A 20,118-nucleotide genomic window follows, 5' to 3' on the forward strand; every position below is an offset into this window, starting at 1 on the left:
TAGTGCGATACCTGACCTCTTAGTCTGCCAGACAGCTCGCTACGTATCCGTCTGCGCCTTCAGCGATCTGTCTCAATCTGCATCTACATCTGTCGATCGGAGCATACGATACAAAGTACATACAGAGCCATCCGGAAGCAGTTCAACCTCGACCAGAAGCCCAATCAATCACAGACTTTGCTTCTTCAAACAAGGACAGGCTCTCCAGCAGAAGTCATGATGTAATGAGCTCGACAGTCGTCATAGTAATCTGCGGTTGACTCTTTGCATGTATGCGGAGACGCTACTGAATCTCCCAAAACAACCGTTGTTTCCTGACCTCGCTGCTCTCCGTGTCGGCTGCTTGGCTCGACTTGTTCACATCACCAACAACCAACGACAGCGGAATGAGCTGTGTATCTTGCATGATCGTCTTGAGATGCAAATAGCGCCTGGCTTGGGCGTGATCCGCGCTAACAGGCGATGGCAAGGAGAGGGACAATGTTGACTTGGCTGCGCTGCCGTTGTCCATGACGTTGCGGTAGACTGCTAGTTGGTCGATACGTGCCTTGGCCGATTTGCGTCCTTTCGACTGCGCGTAGCCTGGCTGTTTGAGTTCGACTGATTCAACAACAAGCGAGACACCATCGTGCGAGTTGCCCCATGAACGCGACTTGATGCCTCCGCGCTGGCATCCCTTGTAGGCAATTAGCTTGGGAGCGATGCGAAGAATGACCGACAGATCGCACGAGATCTCTGGTCGAACGGCGACGCGAGTCGGCTTGCAGAGTGAGGGTGCGTCGGACATTTCGACATCCGCTGCTTCTTCAGCAGCAGAGAGCTTAGATACATGCTCGTCACTCGCAGCTGCGGTGAGGCCGTTCCACGCGCGGGCAGCTCGACCAGGAGGAACCCAGGCTGGAATTCCTTCGGCCTCCAGAGAAGGACCTTCGACCCACCCTGCATGGACGCACATGGCCAGCACATCAGAGTCATCGGTGTACACATCGGTACCCCACAGCTTGCGACGCAGCAGAGGGTTGAGTCGCCAGAAGCGCCACGGAGACACCTTGCCGCTCGCATGATTGGCCTTGGCAGCCGTATTGCTTTCGGTCTGGGCGGCGTCCGACTTGTCGGGCCCACCCTGCTTGGTCTTGGCCCCGCTTTTTTGTTCTTCGTCATGTGCAGTCGCACTACTGTCTTGTTTCGCGTTGTCCGATGGAGCAACATCAGCTCTTTCGTTGAATTTATCCGGGTGTTCAGGGAGCTTGTGACCAAAGAGCTGAGCTTCGGCGACGCGCTCCTCGATGCGCATCTCGAGGCTCATACGTGCGTGCTCCTTGCCGCGCCAGCCAAGCTTCCAACTGTTGCTTGCACCATTGAGGGCAACACGGCCACGTTCGCCTTCAAGAAGATCCTTGAGTGGATCCCCGACTTGGCAGCGAGCAAGACACTCCGACTCGAGGCGTCGATACTCTTCCCAGTGCGGGCCGCCGCCGCCGCCGCCGCAGCTGAGCAGATCGCCCGGGATGCGCACCTCCAACGTTGATCCAACGTTGCGAGCAAGTAGCTCGGCAGGAAAGAGGGGATCGACAGTGGTATCGTAGATCCACGAACCCAAGTGTCGCACGGGACGACCTTTGTCCATACCAATAAGGTGGCGCGGCAGTGGATCAAGAGGCGCTTCAATGACGGGCAAAATTGAAGCTTTCTCAGCAACGGCTTCTGATCCTCCAGCTGCTTGATCCTCGGTTTCGACCTGTGGAGCAGCACTCGACTCGACCTCTGTTGCCGGGATGGCAGGAGCAGTGGGATTCGCTGCATCATCCAAGGCCGCCAACGGAGCTTGCTGCTCAGCATTGGGAGGCGTACCGGCTAATTCAGCAGCGATTTCTAACTTTTGCTCTTCGACTAGCATGTCGAGAGGCAGTCGCTCAGCTCGGCGAATCGATTCGTCGCGTTCGCAAAGCTCGAGGTAGAGCCAAACAGGCTCGCTGTCTACGCGTGGACCGGCATTGGGATCGCGGATGACATGAGGCTGTTGTTGCACAAGCGCCTCAGATGCCGGGCCGTAGCCTCCGCCGAACATGGCGGGATGGATGGCAGGAGGGAGCGGCATGCCCGGTGGATAGCCGATGGCAGCAGCGGCAGCGTGGAAGTCAGCCATGTTGGGTGGTCGGCCGTATGCAGCGGCCTGTTGCTGTGCGGTAGCGATCAGGACTTCCTCGAGACTGGCCGGTGGAGGGCGAATATGGGGAGGCAGCTCGCCTAGCGCACCTGGATGCATGCCAGCAGCAGCAGCAGCGGCAGCGGCGGCATGGGCTTGCGCTTGGGCTTGAACCTGTGCCTGCACTTGGAACTCGCGCTCCTTTTCGCGCTCGATGGCTGCCATCTTTTCGGCTTGCTGCTTCTCTCGGCGACGTTCTCTACGTTCACGCTCCTTTTCCTTTTCGCGTTCCTTTTCACGTTCACGTTCGCGTTCTCGCTCGCGTTCCAGCTCCCTCTCTCGTTCCTTCTGACGCTCGCGCTCGAGCTCTTCGATGCGCAGGCGTTCGCGTTCGCGTTCAATCTCGCGCTCGCGTTCTCGTTCTAGCTCCATTTCGCGTTCCCTCTGCTCTCTTTCCATTAGGCGGAGACGCTGACGCTCATTTTCGACCTCGAACTCGCGTTCTCGTTGCAGAGCCATTTCGCGGTCGCGATCACGAATGTCTCGGTCAGAGGGAGGACCGCCGTATGGTGGGACAGAAGGGACGCGGTGTGGCGGAATGTCGCGATAGGGGGCAGCACGGTCGCTTGTGGGCGATGGAGGCGCTCGTCGTGGGCCGGATTCGAGTTTGACGGATGATTCGCGGACAGGACCCATGGGAGGCGGAGGACCCGATCGCGGATGACGTTCAGAGTCATAGTGAGGAGGGATGGGGCCGTTGCCGCCACGTTCGTCAGTTCGTCCACCATGAGCGCCTGGTCGAGACTGAGCTGGGACAGGGGATTCGCGTGTCATGATTCCACCTGCGCCAGACTGCGAACCCGATGGCTTGAGGCTTTCCTTGCGTCGATCGCCATCACGGCTTTGGGTCGGGCTAGGAGGAGGATATGGAAGGGGAGGAGGCGGCCCACGCTCGTCGTACCCTCTGGCGCTGGCAGACTTAGAAGATGGGGGGGCAAGCGGACCGGAAGGAGGGCCTCTAGGACCATGTCGATCATAAGGGTCGTCCATGATCATGGGCTCGCCATGCATGCGACGACCATAGCGATCAGCAGCCATGATTTCGCGATCGCGGTCGCGCTCCCTGTCTCGCTGCATGAGCTCACGCTCGGACATAGGACCGTCATAAGGTGCGTATGAAACAGCAGCACGCATCCGCTCGGGTGATCGACCAGCAGGTGGTAGCATGCCGCCAGCGTGACTTGGTGGCATTGAACCAGACCTTGGATCGTCGTAAGGGCCGCCAAGGTAAGGCGCGTGTCGCGGCGAGCTCTCGGGAGGCATGGCAGCGAGCGGAATATCTGCGCTTTGCTCGCGAGCACGACCGCCAACAGGAGCGGCACGGGCTAGATGACCAGGCGCCGGGCTTCTGCGACGAGGAAGAGAAGACTGATAGGGGTCGAGAGGACTGCGAGAAGTCTCTCCGGGCATGCCAGGGGCCGGATTTCCCACTGGATAACGAATGTCGCCGCTAGGAGCGCGACTGTGCTGGGTTGGCGGCTTGTCCGGGGCTGCACCAGGTCTTTGCGAAGCCCTCCATCGCATTTCGCGTTCACGTTCACGTTCGAGTTCGTACTCCCTTTCACGCTCCCATTCACGTTCCCTGTGGTAAGCGGAAGCAGCGTCGTCCGAGTCGCTCCACTTGCGACGAGGAGGAGCAGATTGGGAGGATGGACTCGTGGAAGCGTGACCGTAAGGCATGATGGGAGAACGACGATCGTTGGGATGAGGTGGAGGAGGGGCAGTGCGAGAAGATGGTGCTCCGGAAAAAGCGGTACCGGCATGAGCCCGATCTCGCTCTCGTTCTCGTTCTCGTTCTCGTTCCCTCTCCCGCTGCTCTCGTTCGCGTTCCCACTCCCAATCGCGCTCTCCGCGTGCTCTGTCTCGTTCGCGGTCGTACATCATGTATCTGGGATCGGGTGCTTCAGCTGAACCAGGCGGGCCGAGCAATGAGTTCATATTCATGACATCGTTTCGAGGCGAGGGAGCTGGACCAGGCTGCCTCCAGCGGTCCCGTGCTGGATCATCCATGGCTGAGGAGGTGCGAGATGGTGGTCTCAGAGGTGCTATATGGCCAGCGGCGGCGGCAGCAGATGGAGATACAGGGTAGCTGCGTGACGAAGCAGAATGGTAGGAGGAAGAGGCACCTGGCGGTGAACGCTGATGATGAGGAGGAGGAGGAGGCGGCGGCGGTGGCATTGTGAGTTTGTGCTGACGAATCAAAGCGTTTGGAAGCAGATTTGGGTTCGGAAGTAGGAGGCAGGCTTTCGACTCTCGAGTTGTGAAGCCAATCCAGCGCGGATGTTGCCTATAGAGAGTAGCGAGAGAACGTGCTCTGCTTGAAATGTTGAAGGCAACGGTGACGAATCCGATGGAGATTGTGGAGACGGATCAAGGATGGACAAGAAGAAAAAGAACGCCGAAGCGTGATTCGTGATTCGTGATTCGTGATTCGTGATTGTGATGAACGATCGTGTGTGACACGTTAAACTACCCTTTGCTTGCTCTCTTCTCATTCGTGATTCACAATTCACGATTCAAAATCCGCGCATCTCTTTGTCTCGTGTCTCGTGTCTGGATGGCTGCCTCTGTAATTCCGCCGGTCAAACAATAAGAATGCGACAGCGTGCAGCGCACCTTGCTCAACCATCCGTGATTCCCATCGCGGATAGACCGTGATTTTCATGCACGGGAGCAGTCTAACTTATTTGATACTGTAACTTAGGTTGACACTCGTGACTCTCTGCTTGCTGCATACCACCAAGAAGAGCGGCTGAATTTTAAGCGATTTTCCTATAACCAACCTAGGTTGAATCGTGATTTGTGATTGGCTGATCCTCCTCCGCTGCAGCCAGCCAAGACGAGTTCTAAGTCCATTAACTAAACAGAATACACCGAACATCAACAGCTGTGCTTGCAGCGTGACATTCGTGATTCTCGGTGCTTGAGGTGCTCAGGCCAAGCGCGAGCCGATCGGATAGCAGCCCGATTCGTGATTGATGCACTCCACTTCCTGAAAGCCACTCAGCTACAGAAGTGGCGCTTTGGATCCACCCATTCGTGATTCGTGCTTCTTTGGCAACACTCTTTCGTTGTTTCTCTCTTGCCCGCCTCTCTGGTTTTGATCGAGGTCGGAAGAAACACCATCTGCCTAGGATGGCGGCCACAGCTTCAGTCACACCAAGCGTGAAAGGGTCGTCGCCTGCAGCCGGTGCATCGCCCATTGCCAGCGCTGGTATGGCAGAAGGCGGCTCGTTTCGCTATCCGCCTATCCACGCATTCCCGCCGTTCTTCACACTTCAACACAATCCAGTTTCGCGCGCTCAGCAACTATCGCAATGGAGTACCCTCATACTCGACTATTGCCGCCATCACCGCCTATTTACGATCTCCCCTCTTGCCGGGACATCCGATCCCGCTTCCGGAAGCGTCGCGGCAGATCCGCACACGAGCCTGTTCGCCAATCAATCGATACAGCGTTCTCTCTCAGCCGAATCTATACGAGTAGTGTTGACACATCTCGTCGATCACAAGCAAGCAGCGTGGGAAGAACAGCTCACTGGCGCAGCAACGAAATCCAAGCGCAGCAACGCGAATTCGAAAGCATTCATCTACTGGAAAACGCCGGTGCAGTGGGCAGATTCGATTTACGACTGGGTTATGCAGACGGGTCAGAACAAGAGTATCATGACGCTGTTCGAGCTCAATCAGGGCGATCTGGTGCAAGCTCAAGACTTTTACCTGCTTCCCACTCCCATGCTTCGGCAAGCATTGAAGCACCTCAGCACGCAGGGCAAAGCACAGATCTTTGCAGGAACCGAAGCTGACGACGGTGAAGGTGTTAAGTTTGTTTGAGATCTTCATGCATATACAGATTCCATGATATACCCCACACACGTCAGCAGGACGTCACCACCTGACCCAATTTGTAACGTATCATACTCTGCTGTCTGCAAAGCAGTGATCCAGCCCGAGCCCCTGCGGTGGACCAAGGCACGGTAGACCAAGGCACGGCCCCACGTTACGCGTCTGTGGCTTCAATGAGCCGCACATGATGAATGGTGTTTCGGATTGAAATGCATGACGAGCGAGAGGCGTTCCAGCTGAAATAAACAGAGTCGGATCCGAGAGACAAAACCGAGGCGCTTGGGTCACAAAGATGATATTGTAGGTTGAGTTGTTTTTGTTGCTGTGCACCTTCAGCTGCGTACTCCAGTAGAATTGCTTATGGAGTCGAGAAGAACTCTCATCCGCTGTAGTATCGGTCGCCGTAGTCACCCAGACCAGGGATGATGTAAGACTTTTCGTCCAACCTCTCATCCACCCAAGCCGAGATCACTTTGACCTGTGGGAATTTTGAGTACATGTTGTTCAGACCCTCGGGGCTTGCAATGAGATTCAGAAAGAGGATGCGCTCCGCCTTTACGCCGTTCTCGATCAGAACTTCGATAGCCTTGATGGCGCTTCCACCAGTGGCAAGCATGGGATCCAGTAGCAATACCCATCGTTCCGCAATGTCTTCCGGCAGCTTGGCATAGAACAGCTTGGGCTTGGCCGTCTCCTCGTCTCGTTGAATCAGAATCTTGCCGATTCGTACGCTGCGGCAGCACTCGCGTAGGCCCGCTTCCATTGCCTCGCCAGCGCGAAGAATCGAGACTCCGCAAATTCGACCTTGGAACGAGACGCCCGAGTATTCGAATCCGGTCGGCGTCATGACTGTCTGCGGTAGCGTAGGCAGGTGGTTGAGACCTTCTTCGACCAAAAGTCGGATGATGCGGTCCGAATAAAAGATGAAGTCGGAGCGAGGTGTCGAGGCGTCGCGTATGATGGTCAGCAGCGCATCCAGCTGCGCCGTCTGTGGAAGTCGAGATGCATTTGGAGGCAACGTCGGCCCCTGTAGCGCAGCGGCAGCGCCGTTCTGCTGTAGTGCCGACGATGCCATATCTGTATACTTGCGTGGGACGAAAGGCGATGCTGTAGACTCGACGTCGGCGTGCCTGTTGAATTTACTACAACTCGTTACGTGTGTATAGTTTGCGCAAGCTCCAGTTCGTGATGTGGAACATCGACGATAGTGGTGGGACGACGCGAGGGTAAGCTCAATATGACGGGACGGAAGATGAAAGAACGCAACTTGTGTAATGAATGCGAGTTTTCTGACCTTGACTCACGACTCGAGCGTACAAGCTGGCGAGTCAAGCTGCTTTTCGGCACTGTGCAGTACAGCACAATTCACAGAAGGCAGTCGTGAGTGAGTTCTAATTTTTCACCTCCACTCGTGACTGTGTTGCTCGAATCCGTGCACGCTGCCTACGGCCGCTCGGATCCTCGGAACCAATCCTATGCCACACCATCTGCCGCCTCAAATCGAAATAGGCTTATAGATAAGCTTTCGCGTTCCTCATCATCAGCACCGGAACCCACAACTTTCTAAGTTATGGCGTCGATCTACTACAGAACGCAGTCGTTCGTGCATCAAAACTCCCCTTCATCTCGGATTTGTGGCTCAATATTACATACTGTGGAAGATGCATACAAGATCGACATTGCCGCTGCAACGCCAGTGAGAGAAGGTGACCTTTTTTTTGGCCATATTCAGACAAGGAAGTCAAGGCAACCGCGACTGCATCCTCTCCACAATATCGGCAGCAAATCCTTGTTTTCAAACCCACCCATCGCTCCCAGCAAGTTTGGTGGCGATGCTTCCGTTTCTGCTGGCGATGCAGGTGATGCACGAAGGTTGTCGTCTAGCTCGACCTGCGCTTCTCCCAGCTTGGCCACCCGAATGCCTCCAATATGCGAGATCCACTCGAGACGAATTTCGCCCGCTTGACTGAACACAGGCGCCTGTCGGTGCTCCTGCTCGCTCAGAGGCCAGTCTCGTTCTGCTACATCTCGTCCCGCGTTGAGACCAACCGACGTGCTGTGATCCAATCCAGAGGCCGAGAGCACAGAAGAGCTGGAAAAACCCCGCACAAACTGGGTGCTGGCTGGGCTGGCCAACGCACGGTTGGACCCGAAGCTCGGCCGCGAAGATGACCACGAACGACCAAAACCAGACGATGTAAGGCTCCTCTGCGAGCCGTCCGCAAATCGGACTTGCTGACCCGCGAACGGCAAGCTACCATGGATCTGTGACCCTGGCCGTGACGACACGGAAGACGTCGACATGGAGCCAAAGCCTGCCACCGTACCTACCGAAGAGAAGGCTGAAGACGAAAGGGGCGAGGCAGGTGCTAGACCGCTCTCAGAGCTGGCGGCCGTGGATGGCGCCCTTTCCATGTCGGTCGACTCTGCCTCGGTCTTGCTGCCACCGAGCGTGGCAAGGCTCGATACGCTGCTGGTGGATTCAAAGCCTCGTTTTGCCCGGTGAAGTGCAATGTCGCCGGTGCGTTTAGCACCATGACCCTTTCCAGACTCGCGCAAGTCGTCGTCGCAATGTTTCGGGTTGGGACATCGTGAAAACCAGGGATTGTTGCACGCATCGTCACCTCGATCCAGGGAACCTGGCACATCGACACCACCGAACACATCGTACGACTCGTCTTCCTCTTCTTGCGATGTAGAAGCTGAAGCTTGCAGAATGTGCCCGTTTGCTTCCGAAAGAGTGTCCTTCAGGAAGGCACCTACCACCGACTGTTTACGCGCCCAGTTATTCATCTTGGCGGCGGCAGTGGAATTGCTGCGCATTCTAGCCTTTGTGCCCCAGTCATTGGTGGCGCTGCGTCTGGCGGCCTCTAGCATGGGAACGAAACCGTGTCCCAACTCGCCGAGCAAGCTCTGAAGCGTTCCATTCTCGTATGCCTCGAGCAGGGTCGGGATTCTTTTGCCAAACGTCCTGTCTTCTGGTCCTCCATTAGAGCTGAAGCTTTTGGTGCGCGACGCGTTTGAGCCGAACGAAGTAGAACGTTTGTGCAACAGTGTTTCGAATAGTGGTGTGCCAGCGTGCGAATTTGACCTGCTGCCCTGGCTGCTTCGACGACGTCGAGGCCCGCCAGAAGTTTGTACGATGGGAGACAAGAACGGGGACGCGATTCTGTGCGCCTCGGCTTGGACAACATCGTAGGGGCTCAGAAGCTTACGAATGCAGAGCTCTTGTAGGGTGGGGATCCCAAAGACGTTTTTGCTACCAAGCACTCGAGACCGACCTGCCACTTTGCCGCGGGTGGCAGCGCCTTGCGCTGTTGAGGGTGTTAGGTCAAAGAGGTCAGCGCCGTCTTGGTCCTCGAACGCGGCTTCGAGAATTTGCTGACGTTGACGTTCGCGGTCGTTAGAAGCATCCGTTTCCGTTGCAGCCGATGCATCAGCAGCTGCAGACCCTGGGATGATAGGCAGCTGCGATGCCGTATCGTCAGCATCTGCAGTAGCGTTGGCTGCGTCGATGCTATCGCTATGATCGCTGCTGTGATCCTGCTCACCGATCGTTGCAAAGATGCTGCCACCAAGCTCATTGACGCCTCTGGCGAGGAAGCTCTCGACCTGCATCTCGGATCGTGTGCGATCCCACCGTCGCTGTTGGCGTGAAGAGGTGGGCGCAGGGGCACGAATTAAAGGTGGAGGCTGCTGTGGTGCGTGTATCAAAGTAGCACTGCCACCCTGGGTGTCGGGTTTGTTTCTGACGGGTGTCGTAGAAAACGCATCATCAGCTTCGCCAATATCGTCGAGATCTGCAAATTCGTTGAGCGAGTGTTGCTGACGGATACGCGTTGCACGGTGACATAGAAGCGGACGAACCGTGAGAACGCCCGACTTTGGTGGTTTGATCAAGTATGGGTTCGGGAACCAGGTAAAGACATCCAGCTTGAGACGGAGAATCTCCGCCGGAAGGTATTGGAGCTCGTTGTTGGGGATGTGTAGCTCGGAGAGGTTGTGCAAGTCACCGATGGCAGGCGGAAGGAATTTGAGTTTGTTGGAACGCAACGATAAGACACGAAGATTCTGAAGCTGAAAGAGAGCGCTGGGTAATTTGGTGAGAGCGTTGGAGCCGAGGAAGATGCTGAGTGTTGCCTGACGGTCGCGATAGTCTCGGTAAGAGTCTGCTGAATGGGAGCTGAGTGCACTTGCAGCGCTGTGGTTGCGCGCCAAGGACTGGGCGCGACTGAAACTGGGTTGAAAAGCGGATTGACTGCGTGCGAGGATACGTTTGGCTGGCGCATGACTGGGCCGCGAAGAAGTGATCTCGTTGTGAATGTGAGCACTAAAAGGAGCAAGGTAGGACTCGTGACGGACAAGACCGCCTGTTTTGGACTGAAGCAAGCATTGGGGCTCCATAGCAGAAGGAGGTTGGTTTTCATCGTCGCGGTCGTAGCGAGGAGGCGGAAGGGCGACGAAGCGGGAAAGATCGGCAATGGTAGGGAGGATGTCGGTGATGTTCTTGCAGCTGAGGTCGATTGTGCCTTGCTTAGCTTGCTTTCGTTGGAACATGGCCTCATCTACGACTTTGCTCCAGAACTTTGCGATTTGGGACCATCGATGCTCTTGCTGCTGTCTGCGCTGGTCGCACTGATGTTTGAACGTCGCTTCGTCCGATGCTACATGTTCCTCCGAGGTCGCAGGCGAAGAGTCAGATGCGAAAGGATCAGCGGAAGACGAAAGGGTTGGTGGATCTGCCTGAGGCGCGATGAGCGACGAGCTGGAGCGTTCTCTGGCTCTACGAGTGGCAGCAAGAAAAGGGTCGAAGCCGGTTTCGGGATGAAGGTCCTCGCTGTGATCTGAGAGGAAGCCATCATCGGAAGAGGAGTCGTCGTCATCATTGCTTTTGTTCGAGTTCGAGCTCTGGTGGAGAAGTGAGCACGATGCAACGTTGCGTGATGGAGGAATAGCCGACGAGTAGGAAGGCGAGCTGAGGTGGAGTTGTTTCCAGGCTTCGGACAGGACGATGGGCGAACGTGGCTGTACTCGAGCGGATGAGGATTCGGGTGCAGTTAAGGAGCTAGCCACAGGGCTTGCGCTGCCTTGGATTGCTGCCGAGTCCATTATTATAAGATGTCACGGTGATGGTAGAGAGGAGGACCAAGGCATAGGAGAGGCATTGATTGTTGACTGTTCTATAGCGTTCAAGGCGAAGGCGAAGGCGTCTCCTTGTTGGCTCAACAGACAAGGCTTGAGGCGCACCACTTAGAGTCCCGAGTTGGCTCGTACGTGCATCCAACTGACGACTGCTGTCCCCGCCGAACGACACGCTAAAATCACAGTCAGAGTTAATTAACCACCCTTCAAGGCTCAAGACCGCAGTAACGAACTCATGAGTGACGATAGGTCGTGGGTGTCTTGACGCGACTTATCGAGGGACTCGTGACTCGTGACTGTGACTGTGACTGGGACTGTGACTGTGACTGTGACTGTGACTGCTTCATGTGACAGGCGAAGGAAACAAGAATCGTGAATCGGATCGAGTGACAGTCGTGATTTCGTGATTTCATTTCGGCAAATCGGGAGAACTAAGACGCGTCAGAGCTCAGGTCAGGGTCCAAATCGAAGTGTTGGTTTCGTGCAGCTACAATTTTGAATCACATCGTCAACAGAATCACGAATCACCAACGTGCCAAAACACGATTCGTGATTGCGACCTTGACAACTTGTCACCATTATCGAACCCATATCCACAACGCTTTCCACAGAAAACAAATTGGCTCGCTACGACCATCATGCTTCCGCAAATCCCGACAAATGCAACGTCGCTCACGACAAAGGAGAGGCACTATGCGCAACTCGCAGCAAAGCTAGGGACGCTAGCCAATTCGTTCGAGATCACCAAGCAGCATCTCAATCTGGCAGCAGAGCAAGCTTTCTACATGCGCAAACTTGGGATTGCGCAAGCATCCACGTAAGTCCAGCCTGATATCCCTGCCACACAACTAAGACCTTCCGGCGGCTGACTTTATCTCCGTCTTTGTCTCGCCCTTGGCCTATCCACTTGACTTGGACAGATTCATGGCAGTGCTCCATGAAGTCGATCGGGAGCAAGATGCACATTCCACTGATGAGGCGCCGCAGTAATCTGTCGTGAACATTCTGACCATAGTTGCACTGACATTGCCCAGATTCGGCACTCGTGGCAAGGTAGCAAGCCTCGGCCGGCCTCGGTCTGGTGAGCCTCAGACGGCTATTGACTATCCACTTCTGTATTTGTACCTAACTGTTGACAATCCATATGACTCTGTAGATATACGTCGGATGCGTTCTGCTATCCTCAGCACATTTCTCTCAGCGCACTCGTTGCACATCCAAGACGTTGTTGAGAATCGATTAGAAAAAAAAAACTCTGGGACGAGAGGGCACTAGACGAAGCACAGAAAGCCCTATGCAACGGCAGGCTTACCTCTCGATTTCTTGTAGTCATTTTCTGACGACAAAAGCAGCCCCAGGTCTCCTCATGGGTGATCTGATCGAGACACATGTGAGTCGTGATTCATGATTGCTGTGCAGAGTTATGTACTCACGCTTTTCGCCTTCATGTGACCAGTGAGAGTCATAGAACGCAGCACAGCGCAACAACGAAGAACCACAATTCATGAATCCCGAATTCCAATCGTGATACTCACGACTAAGTTCACACGAGAGGACGAGACTCACACTCCCAGCCCCATGCTCTCGTGGCTTCACGCTTCGTGCTTGCACGAGGTGCCCAAAGCGCCAAGCCACACAAAACGCGCGCGTGTGGAGCAAAGCAAATCGTGAATTCAAGCGCTCCAGCTGCAGGGGCTCAGAATCCACATGGCAAACCAGTCACGAGTACAACACAGTCACGAAGGGGGCGAAACAGTCATGAATCGTTAGTCGCATTCACGATTCGTGATTCGTGATTGTTACAGCCGCCCCCTCCTCATTCAACCCAGCGTGGCCCGCACCTTGCTTCTCCCCTTTTTGCTGGTCGTGCGCCTCTCCGCATGCAGTCACCGCTTCAAGCTTGTGTGGTGTGGCCTATGCTACGCGCAAACTCGGCCATCGACGCGAACAACAACATCACTCGTCCCACTCAACTTGGCTTGCCACTCTCCCCTCACAAGCCTTCTTTCTCTCTTAGCTCCTAGCACCCTCCTGTACTCCCAACTACGCCTTGGCGAGGCGATCTGAGGTCAACGCCGATAATGGCGAACAAGGATCAAGTTGGCACCAATGCCGATCCACCCAACCCTAGCCTCTCCATCTCAACCCGGCCTATCAACTTAGATCGTGGAACTTACACGGAGCAGTCCGAGGGCCACCACGGCTATCGCTCTGCACCCAGCACCGCTCGCCCTCGCCTTGCGGGTAGACGTACCATGTCCGCAAAGTCCGAAGTCAGGCGCCTCTCTTCGCTTTTTGTGCCGCCACACACGTATTCCGGTGATCATCAAGAGCCTTCCACCACCTCTTCGCGTATTAGTGGCTTCCTCAGAGAGCCTCTCAGTCCCATTCGTTCTTTCTACGGAAGCTTCGCCGCCCAAGCCGCTCCGGGCTCTCGCAAGCGTCGCAAGCAAAACCTCCGTTCTTACGATGACGCAAAGTTCGAAGACGAAATGAATTTACCCGGATCTGCAGGCAACGGCATCCGTGTCTGGTACGAATCCTACACAACCATCGATTGGATCCACGATGCTATCAAGGAAAGCTCCCGTCTGCGTCGCATCCGCAATCTTAAAGGTATCCGCGGCTTGGCCGTCAACAGCTGGGATCGCCTTCAAGGCTGGATCATTGTCACCATCACTGGTATTGTCACCGCCTTGATTGCTGGATGCATCGTCAAGTCTGAAGCCGTCCTCTTCGATCTCAAGGACGGCTATTGCACAAAAGACTGGAGGCTTGCCAAACGCTTCTGCTGTCCGTATGGTGAGGCGCCCGACTGGGACCATCCTACAGTGTCTGCCTCTTTCTGGTCCTACCGCACCGCCTTCATGTCCAACGCCGCTGTTGCGTCAACCAGTCCAGCTGAGATTGCACACTCTGTGCTCTCCGGCCTTGGAAAGGGCAACCGCATCCTCAGCGGTTGGGCTGCTCCAGTCGCAGGCAGCCCCGTCTGGTCCAGGTTCGTCGCCTCTGCAAACACATCTAGCACCACTTCGCTCGCTATGCTGTCTCCTATTGACTCTGGCATCCAAGCCTGCCCTGGCTGGGTCACTTGGAACCACAAGTTTGGCTCCGTCATTAACAGCAATAATCAGTTAGCTGGTTACTCGATGTATTTTGTCATTGCCGTTCTTTGGGCCTCCATCGCTAGCATCTTGACCATCTATCTCACTTCGAGTGAGCTCTACCTCAAAGACCAAGATGCATCTTCATCAGCCACTACCATCCTTACTCAGAAACGAGCTGCGCAGCATCAACAGACTGATGACGTCGTCCATGAACCCACCGAAACCACTGCTCTCCTTGCACAGCAACTTCCCAATCAACACTCTTCCCACCCTGCATCGACAGCTGCTCCCACCAACGACGCAAATTGCGTCTCTTCAAGAAACTATGCTCGCCTCGCCAACGAGCAACGCGCTCAGAACGCCATTTTGCCCCGAAAGGTCCTCTACTTTGCCACCGGCTCAGGTATCTCGGAAGTCAAATGCATCTTGAGCGGCTTTGTCATCCACGGATATCTTGGCTTTTGGACTCTCTTCACCAAGTCGGTCGGTCTCACCCTTTCCGTTGCCTCTGGTCTCTCACTCGGCAAGGAAGGTCCCTTTGTCCACATCGCCTCCTGCGTTGGAAATATCGTTTGTCGCATCTTTCCCAAGTACGAAAACAACGAAGGCAAGCGTCGCGAGATGCTCTCGTGCGCGTGTGCCGCCGGTGTCGCCGTCGCCTTTGGTGCTCCTGTTGGAGGAGTCCTATTTTCGCTTGAAGAGGTCAGCTACTACTTTCCCAACAAAGTCATGTTCCGTTCCTTCTTCTGCGCCATGGTCGCTGCCGCCTCCCTTCGCGCCATCGACCCTTTTGGCACTGGCAAGATCGTGCTCTTCCAAGTCACCTACGACAAGGACTGGCACTTTTACGAGATGCTCTTCTTTGTCCTTATTGGCATCTTTGGCGGTCTTTATGGTGCCTACTTCACCAAGCTCAACATGTTCTGGGCCAAAAATGTTCGAGCAAAGACTTGGATGGCCCGACATCCCATTCTTGAGGTCGTCGTCATTACCGTCGTCTCCGCAGCGTTTTCCTTTTTTAACGGATACACCCGCATGGGCGGAGTTGAGCTCATTGCTGATCTTTTCAGCGAATGTCACGAGCACGAGTCCCTCGAAGGGCTCTGCGTCTCGCAGCCTTCGCAGATTGGACCCCTGATCATGGCCATCTTGTTTGCCATGGTCCTTAAGGGACTTCTCACGATCATCACGTTTGGCATCAAACTTCCCGCTGGCATCTTCATTCCGACTCTCGCGGTCGGCGCCTGCTTCGGTCGAATCGTGGGTCTACTTGTCCAGTATGTCCAATGGACCCACCCTGATGCTGCTTTTTTCGACTGGTGCCCAGCCTCGGACTCGGTTTGCATCGTGCCAGGCGTCTACGCCATGGTCGGAGCAGCTGCTGCCCTTTCTGGCGTCACCCGAACAACGGTTTCACTTGCTGTCATCATGTTTGAGCTTACTGGCACTTTGACCTATTCGGTGCCCGTCATGCTGTCGATTCTGGTCGCCAAGACAATTGCAGATGCGCTTGAGCATAAGGGTATCTACGATCTCGTGATCGACTTCTCTGGGTTGCCGTACCTCGACAGCAAGACGGAGTACATTTGGAATGGCGTCAACGTGACCGACGCCATGGAGACCGAAGTAGAAGTGATTTCTCTGGATGCCTTCAACACGGTTCAATCGTTGAGTGACAAGCTCGACCGTCTCGCAAGTGGCTCAGGTTACACTGACGGCGGATTCCCCATTGTCTCTCGCGTCGTTTCGCCTCTATCGCCAGCCAATCCGCCCATTTCACCGGGTCTATCAACCAGTGTCGGATCACTGATGCCAGATCACAGCCCTCAGATGCCTGCCCACGAGGACGAGGCAGACTCAGCATCAGCGGCGTCACATCAAATGGTTGGCTACATTGCCGCGAGCGAGCTCGAACATGCCTTGGCACGTGCTGTCAGTTCGGACCCAGACTTGAATCTGCAGACTGCTCGCTGCTCATTCAAGAACTTACCCTTCGTCAGAGCCGAGCACGAGGGAGAAGCGGGTGTTCGCGATTCGGTACTCTTCATCGCCTCAGACCCACTGGACTTGAGCCGTTATGTTGACAAGGCACCCATCACAGTGCAGATCCATTCGCCGCTCGAGCTCGTCCATCAGTACTTTACTCGTTTGGGAGTAAGATACCTCATCGTCGTCGACGAACGAGGTCTATATAGGGGAACGATTTTCAAGAAGAGTTACTTGAAGTTCTTGGCGGATATTGAACGCCAGGGCAAAGATGGACATTAAAAGAGGGAGCCTTATACAAACGCGTCTACGAACCATACTGAACGAACCTTGAAGAACCCCCTCAGCATCATCACAGAAAGCATCTCATACGCGTCATTGCTAGATCCAAACATGAAAGTTAGAAAAACCTTGGACGAGGCGTCATCTCTCTCAACTACCAGATTCTCGTGTCTCACGTCTCACGTCTGCAGTCGCAAAATGTTTTGTCACACCCAGCGCGCTCGAGAAAAAAAATTGTCGAGGACCGGGAACAGGCGGATCTATTCGTGATTATCTAGAGCAAAAGTAGAGCTTGTGGTACACGCGAGCATTGCCACTACATTAACGATGTTGAGCATAACCTTGGTAGACGATCTCATCTACGGCTTGAAGTGCCGTGATGCGGTTGTGTGCTTTGTGTGCCGCAGAACGCGCCGCGGCAGCTATGTGGTTGCCGGCAGTCGTTTCGTCATTCTCATCCTCGTCGTCTGCCGAGGCGTTGGAGCGGTTTGAGACGGCTTTGACCCGTTTCGGTGGTGAAGTGCACGATTGCGGTTGATAGTGTGGATGGCTCAACAGTGGAAGGGAGAGAGCTGGATGTTGAGCAAGGTGCGATGTGAGCGGTTCAGGTGAGGCAATTTTGAGAGCCGACGGGAGTGTTGAGCCAGAACGATTGCTGGGAAAGATAGCTGTCGAAGGCTTTGTTGGTGAAGCAGATGACGCACGCGTAGGTATCGAGACCAAACCTCTGCCCGGAGACGAGGCAGACGAGTAGCACGAAACAGGCGAAGTGATGAGCGCAGGCTGTTTCGCCACTCGCAGTGGTTGCGTGAATGGAGACGCGTTCAATGCCGAACAAGCTTGCTCTAAGCCTTCGGACTCAACCGCATCGTCGTTCAACACTTTGCTTGCGCCTTTACGTTCGCTGTGGTGCGCTGTTCCTTTCCGACCCAGTCGTATTTCACTACGAGCTGCAGAAGCATTCGTGGAGGCTGTCTTGCTCCTCTGAACTAGCTTGCCCGCCATGGCCGCATCACCGTCCAGCATTCGATCCGAGCTGCTCTGCCCACGCTCGTCGTGCTCGTACTTGGCTGTCTTGGCACGCTGCAGCTTTTGCCTTGCTCCAACACTGCCATCCGACAACGCCGTATTACCGGAACGAGCTGCTGGAGGCGGCGACAAGACACGTATCGACGATTCAACAGGGGACATGATTGCGTCGCTTGGTGTCGAGTAGCAGGCCACCAAGTCGCTGTATCCTGTAGATGATGGTGCGGGCGAGGTAGCAAAGGTCAGATTAACATCCGCAGCAGCAGCTGCTGAGGTAACAGCTTGATGCAAGAGGAGTGATTTGCGCGGTCCCATGTTGAGGTTTCTTTCAGGCCGCGGAGAAGAAGGCTGAGGCTGAACGAGTGGCTGGAAAACATGCTGCTGCTGTTTGTTGACGGGACTGGCGAGTAGCGCTTCGTGCCACGCGGCACCCGTCATCTTTCTTCCGGCCGACGGAGGCGTACCAGCTCGCTCGTACGGCTGCTTGTTCCAAGGTTGATTGGTAGACTTGACATTCAGCACGGTACCTGCTCGTTCGAGTTGGCGGGATTTGGTCGGCGTACCCATATCACCGTAGCAACCATGAGACGGGTACCCTGAGGCATCGCGAATCGAATAGGGTGTGTCGCTCTCACTCATGACCGCATCCGAGTGCGCGCGGTAGGGACGGCCGACAAAGCTCTCCTCGTCGTCTTCTGTTGGTAAACGCGCTCCACCAGCAGATGGGTTGGCTAGGCCAGTAATGGTCTTCCAGACACCCGAAATGCCCAATCCGAACGTCTTTGGCAGAAATCCCGCAGACGAGTCGTGAATGTACTCGTTCGGCATTGGAGCGCGCTTGACAGGCGTATCGAATTCTTCCCTGGGCTCGATAGCGTCGTACTGCTTGGAGCGAGAGCGAAGACCGAAATTGAGAATTGTAGGTCGGAAAGGGGAATCTTTCGGATGCGGTGGCAGAGGTTTTCTCCATCCGAGAGCTGAATTGCCATTGGAGGTAAGGAAGGGGTCATCCAACTGGTTCTGGTATTCTTTAGAGCCAATGTGAGAGTATCCGTTCGCTTGTTCGACGGCTGAGAATTCTGCCTTATGCTTCATTTCTTCGCTACCAACCGACAGGGTGCTGGTTGGCGAATGAAGTGCCTTTTCGTCGAATTTGCTGCTTGCTTTGGTCGCAGAGGAGCCACGCAATCGATCGCGGCTGAGAGTGTGTCTCATTCGTCTCGTTCCTGTCTTACTGGGGCCAGTTGTATATCGCATGTCATCTTCAATCAAATTCTTCTCATCGCCCCCAACCCATCTGCGAATCTTGACTGCGAGCCAGCCATTGCTTTGTACCCCCGTCTCATAATTTCTACCTCCTGCACCCCTTGTCTCGGGCGGTGCGGATTTGCTTCCCTCACCAAGGAGGGCCAAAGACAGGATCTTGAACGTACCGGGGTATCTTTCGTCAACTTCGGAGCTCTTGCCGCTTTCGCCGCTCTCCGAGTCGCTGCCAAAGGAGCTGTCTACATCGCCTTCTGACCTTTTCACGTGTTTCTTGGTTGAAATTGCTCCATTAGGATCTTTGTAGTGCAGGTCGTGCTCGCCAGGCTCGAGCTCAGGAGGAAGAATCGGAGTCTGATCGTAGCCCCACATGGTCTTGATGCGCTGCATCTCGCGTTTTTTGGCTTGACGTGAAGCGCGCTTGTCGTACTTGGCGCGTCGAGCCGCTTCGACGCGGGATGCGTGGTGATATCGGCCCCACATGCGACCAACGACAGAGAAGACGAGAAACAGACCGACAAAGACAAGGATGGGCGTGAGATAAATGAGCTTAAACCCTCCGCCCCCTTTTTCGTCATGTGGTCTATCGGTAGGAGATGGTGCCCCGCTTGAAGACGAAGTGGAAGACGAGGAGACAGACAAAGACGAGGTAGAAGTAGAAGAGGGGCGCGGAGCTGTCCTCGATGCAGCCATAGTTCTAATAGATACAGAGTCGGTCAGTGTCGAAGCTGGTACTGTTGTCGTCGTCATTAAGTCCGAGTTATTCATATCCGAGGCAGTGGCTAGAGAGATCGTAGGGGTAATCGCCGGAGGTGTGGGGCTGACCATCGAAGTTACAGCAGGCGGAGTCCACAGGCCGTCGTTGTAGGTTGCCGCCCCATCAACACCCTCATTGCCCGCTTCATCGTATCCACCGTCTAACTGTCTCCTACTGATCAAGAGTGGATCCTCCGTACTGAAGGTGGACCCGGTAGAAATCAAGGAAGGCCCAGACGCGTTGAGACTGGATTTGGGAAGCTTGATGTTGATGCCAAAACGTGGTTTGGTGGCTTGTTGGCGTTTACGCCATGCTGGCGATGCACCTGGCCACATGATGAGTAGCCCTGATCGCTACTCTGCGGAAGAAGTTCGATGGATAATCTTGATTTTCTATCAATGTTCGTTTGGTGATGGTGGAAAAGATATGTGGTCTCGAGAATGTCAAGGTGATATGGTTGAGCAGGAAGTAGCAAAGCATGGCAGACTGCGTCAAGAGGC

The 20,118-nt window shown here is 55.0% G+C and overlaps 7 protein-coding genes across 7 annotated transcripts; 3 read left to right on the forward strand and 4 right to left on the reverse strand.

Annotated features, from left to right (window-relative positions):
* Window positions 1–283: 283 nt before the first annotated feature.
* On the reverse strand, window positions 284–4,384 carry UMAG_03871 (uncharacterized protein; the record flags this gene model as incomplete). The annotated part of the gene is made up of 1 exon (XM_011392062.1): window positions 284–4,384. One exon carries the CDS (start codon window positions 4,382–4,384, stop codon window positions 284–286), a length of 4,101 nt encoding a protein of 1,366 aa, XP_011390364.1.
* A 957-nt stretch (window positions 4,385–5,341) lies between these two features.
* On the forward strand, window positions 5,342–6,040 carry UMAG_03872 (uncharacterized protein; the record flags this gene model as incomplete). The annotated part of the gene is made up of 1 exon (XM_011392063.1): window positions 5,342–6,040. The coding sequence occupies one exon, from the start codon at window positions 5,342–5,344 to the stop codon at window positions 6,038–6,040; it is 699 nt and encodes a 232-aa protein (XP_011390365.1).
* Window positions 6,041–6,431: 391 nt separating this feature from the next.
* Window positions 6,432–7,127, reverse strand: UMAG_03873 (putative uracil phosphoribosyltransferase; the record flags this gene model as incomplete). Its single annotated transcript, XM_011392064.1, has 1 exon — window positions 6,432–7,127. One exon carries the CDS (start codon window positions 7,125–7,127, stop codon window positions 6,432–6,434), a length of 696 nt encoding a protein of 231 aa, XP_011390366.1.
* Window positions 7,128–7,780: 653 nt separating this feature from the next.
* Window positions 7,781–11,161, reverse strand: UMAG_03874 (uncharacterized protein; the record flags this gene model as incomplete). The annotated part of the gene is made up of 1 exon (XM_011392065.1): window positions 7,781–11,161. The coding sequence occupies one exon, from the start codon at window positions 11,159–11,161 to the stop codon at window positions 7,781–7,783; it is 3,381 nt and encodes a 1,126-aa protein (XP_011390367.1).
* Window positions 11,162–11,832: 671 nt separating this feature from the next.
* Window positions 11,833–12,184, forward strand: UMAG_03875 (uncharacterized protein; the record flags this gene model as incomplete). The annotated part of the gene is made up of 2 exons (XM_011392066.1): window positions 11,833–12,011; window positions 12,115–12,184. 2 exons carry the CDS (start codon window positions 11,833–11,835, stop codon window positions 12,182–12,184), a joined length of 249 nt encoding a protein of 82 aa, XP_011390368.1.
* Window positions 12,185–13,449: 1,265 nt separating this feature from the next.
* UMAG_03876 (uncharacterized protein) lies at window positions 13,450–16,569 on the forward strand (the record flags this gene model as incomplete). The annotated part of the gene is made up of 1 exon (XM_011392067.1): window positions 13,450–16,569. The coding sequence occupies one exon, from the start codon at window positions 13,450–13,452 to the stop codon at window positions 16,567–16,569; it is 3,120 nt and encodes a 1,039-aa protein (XP_011390369.1).
* A 321-nt stretch (window positions 16,570–16,890) lies between these two features.
* Window positions 16,891–19,953, reverse strand: UMAG_03877 (uncharacterized protein; the record flags this gene model as incomplete). Its single annotated transcript, XM_011392068.1, has 1 exon — window positions 16,891–19,953. The coding sequence occupies one exon, from the start codon at window positions 19,951–19,953 to the stop codon at window positions 16,891–16,893; it is 3,063 nt and encodes a 1,020-aa protein (XP_011390370.1).
* Between the last annotated feature and the right edge of the window lie 165 nt (window positions 19,954–20,118).

The sequence above is a fragment of the Mycosarcoma maydis genome, chromosome 11 (assembly GCF_000328475.2).
Source record: "Mycosarcoma maydis chromosome 11, whole genome shotgun sequence".
Taxonomy (NCBI): domain Eukaryota; kingdom Fungi; phylum Basidiomycota; class Ustilaginomycetes; order Ustilaginales; genus Mycosarcoma; species Mycosarcoma maydis.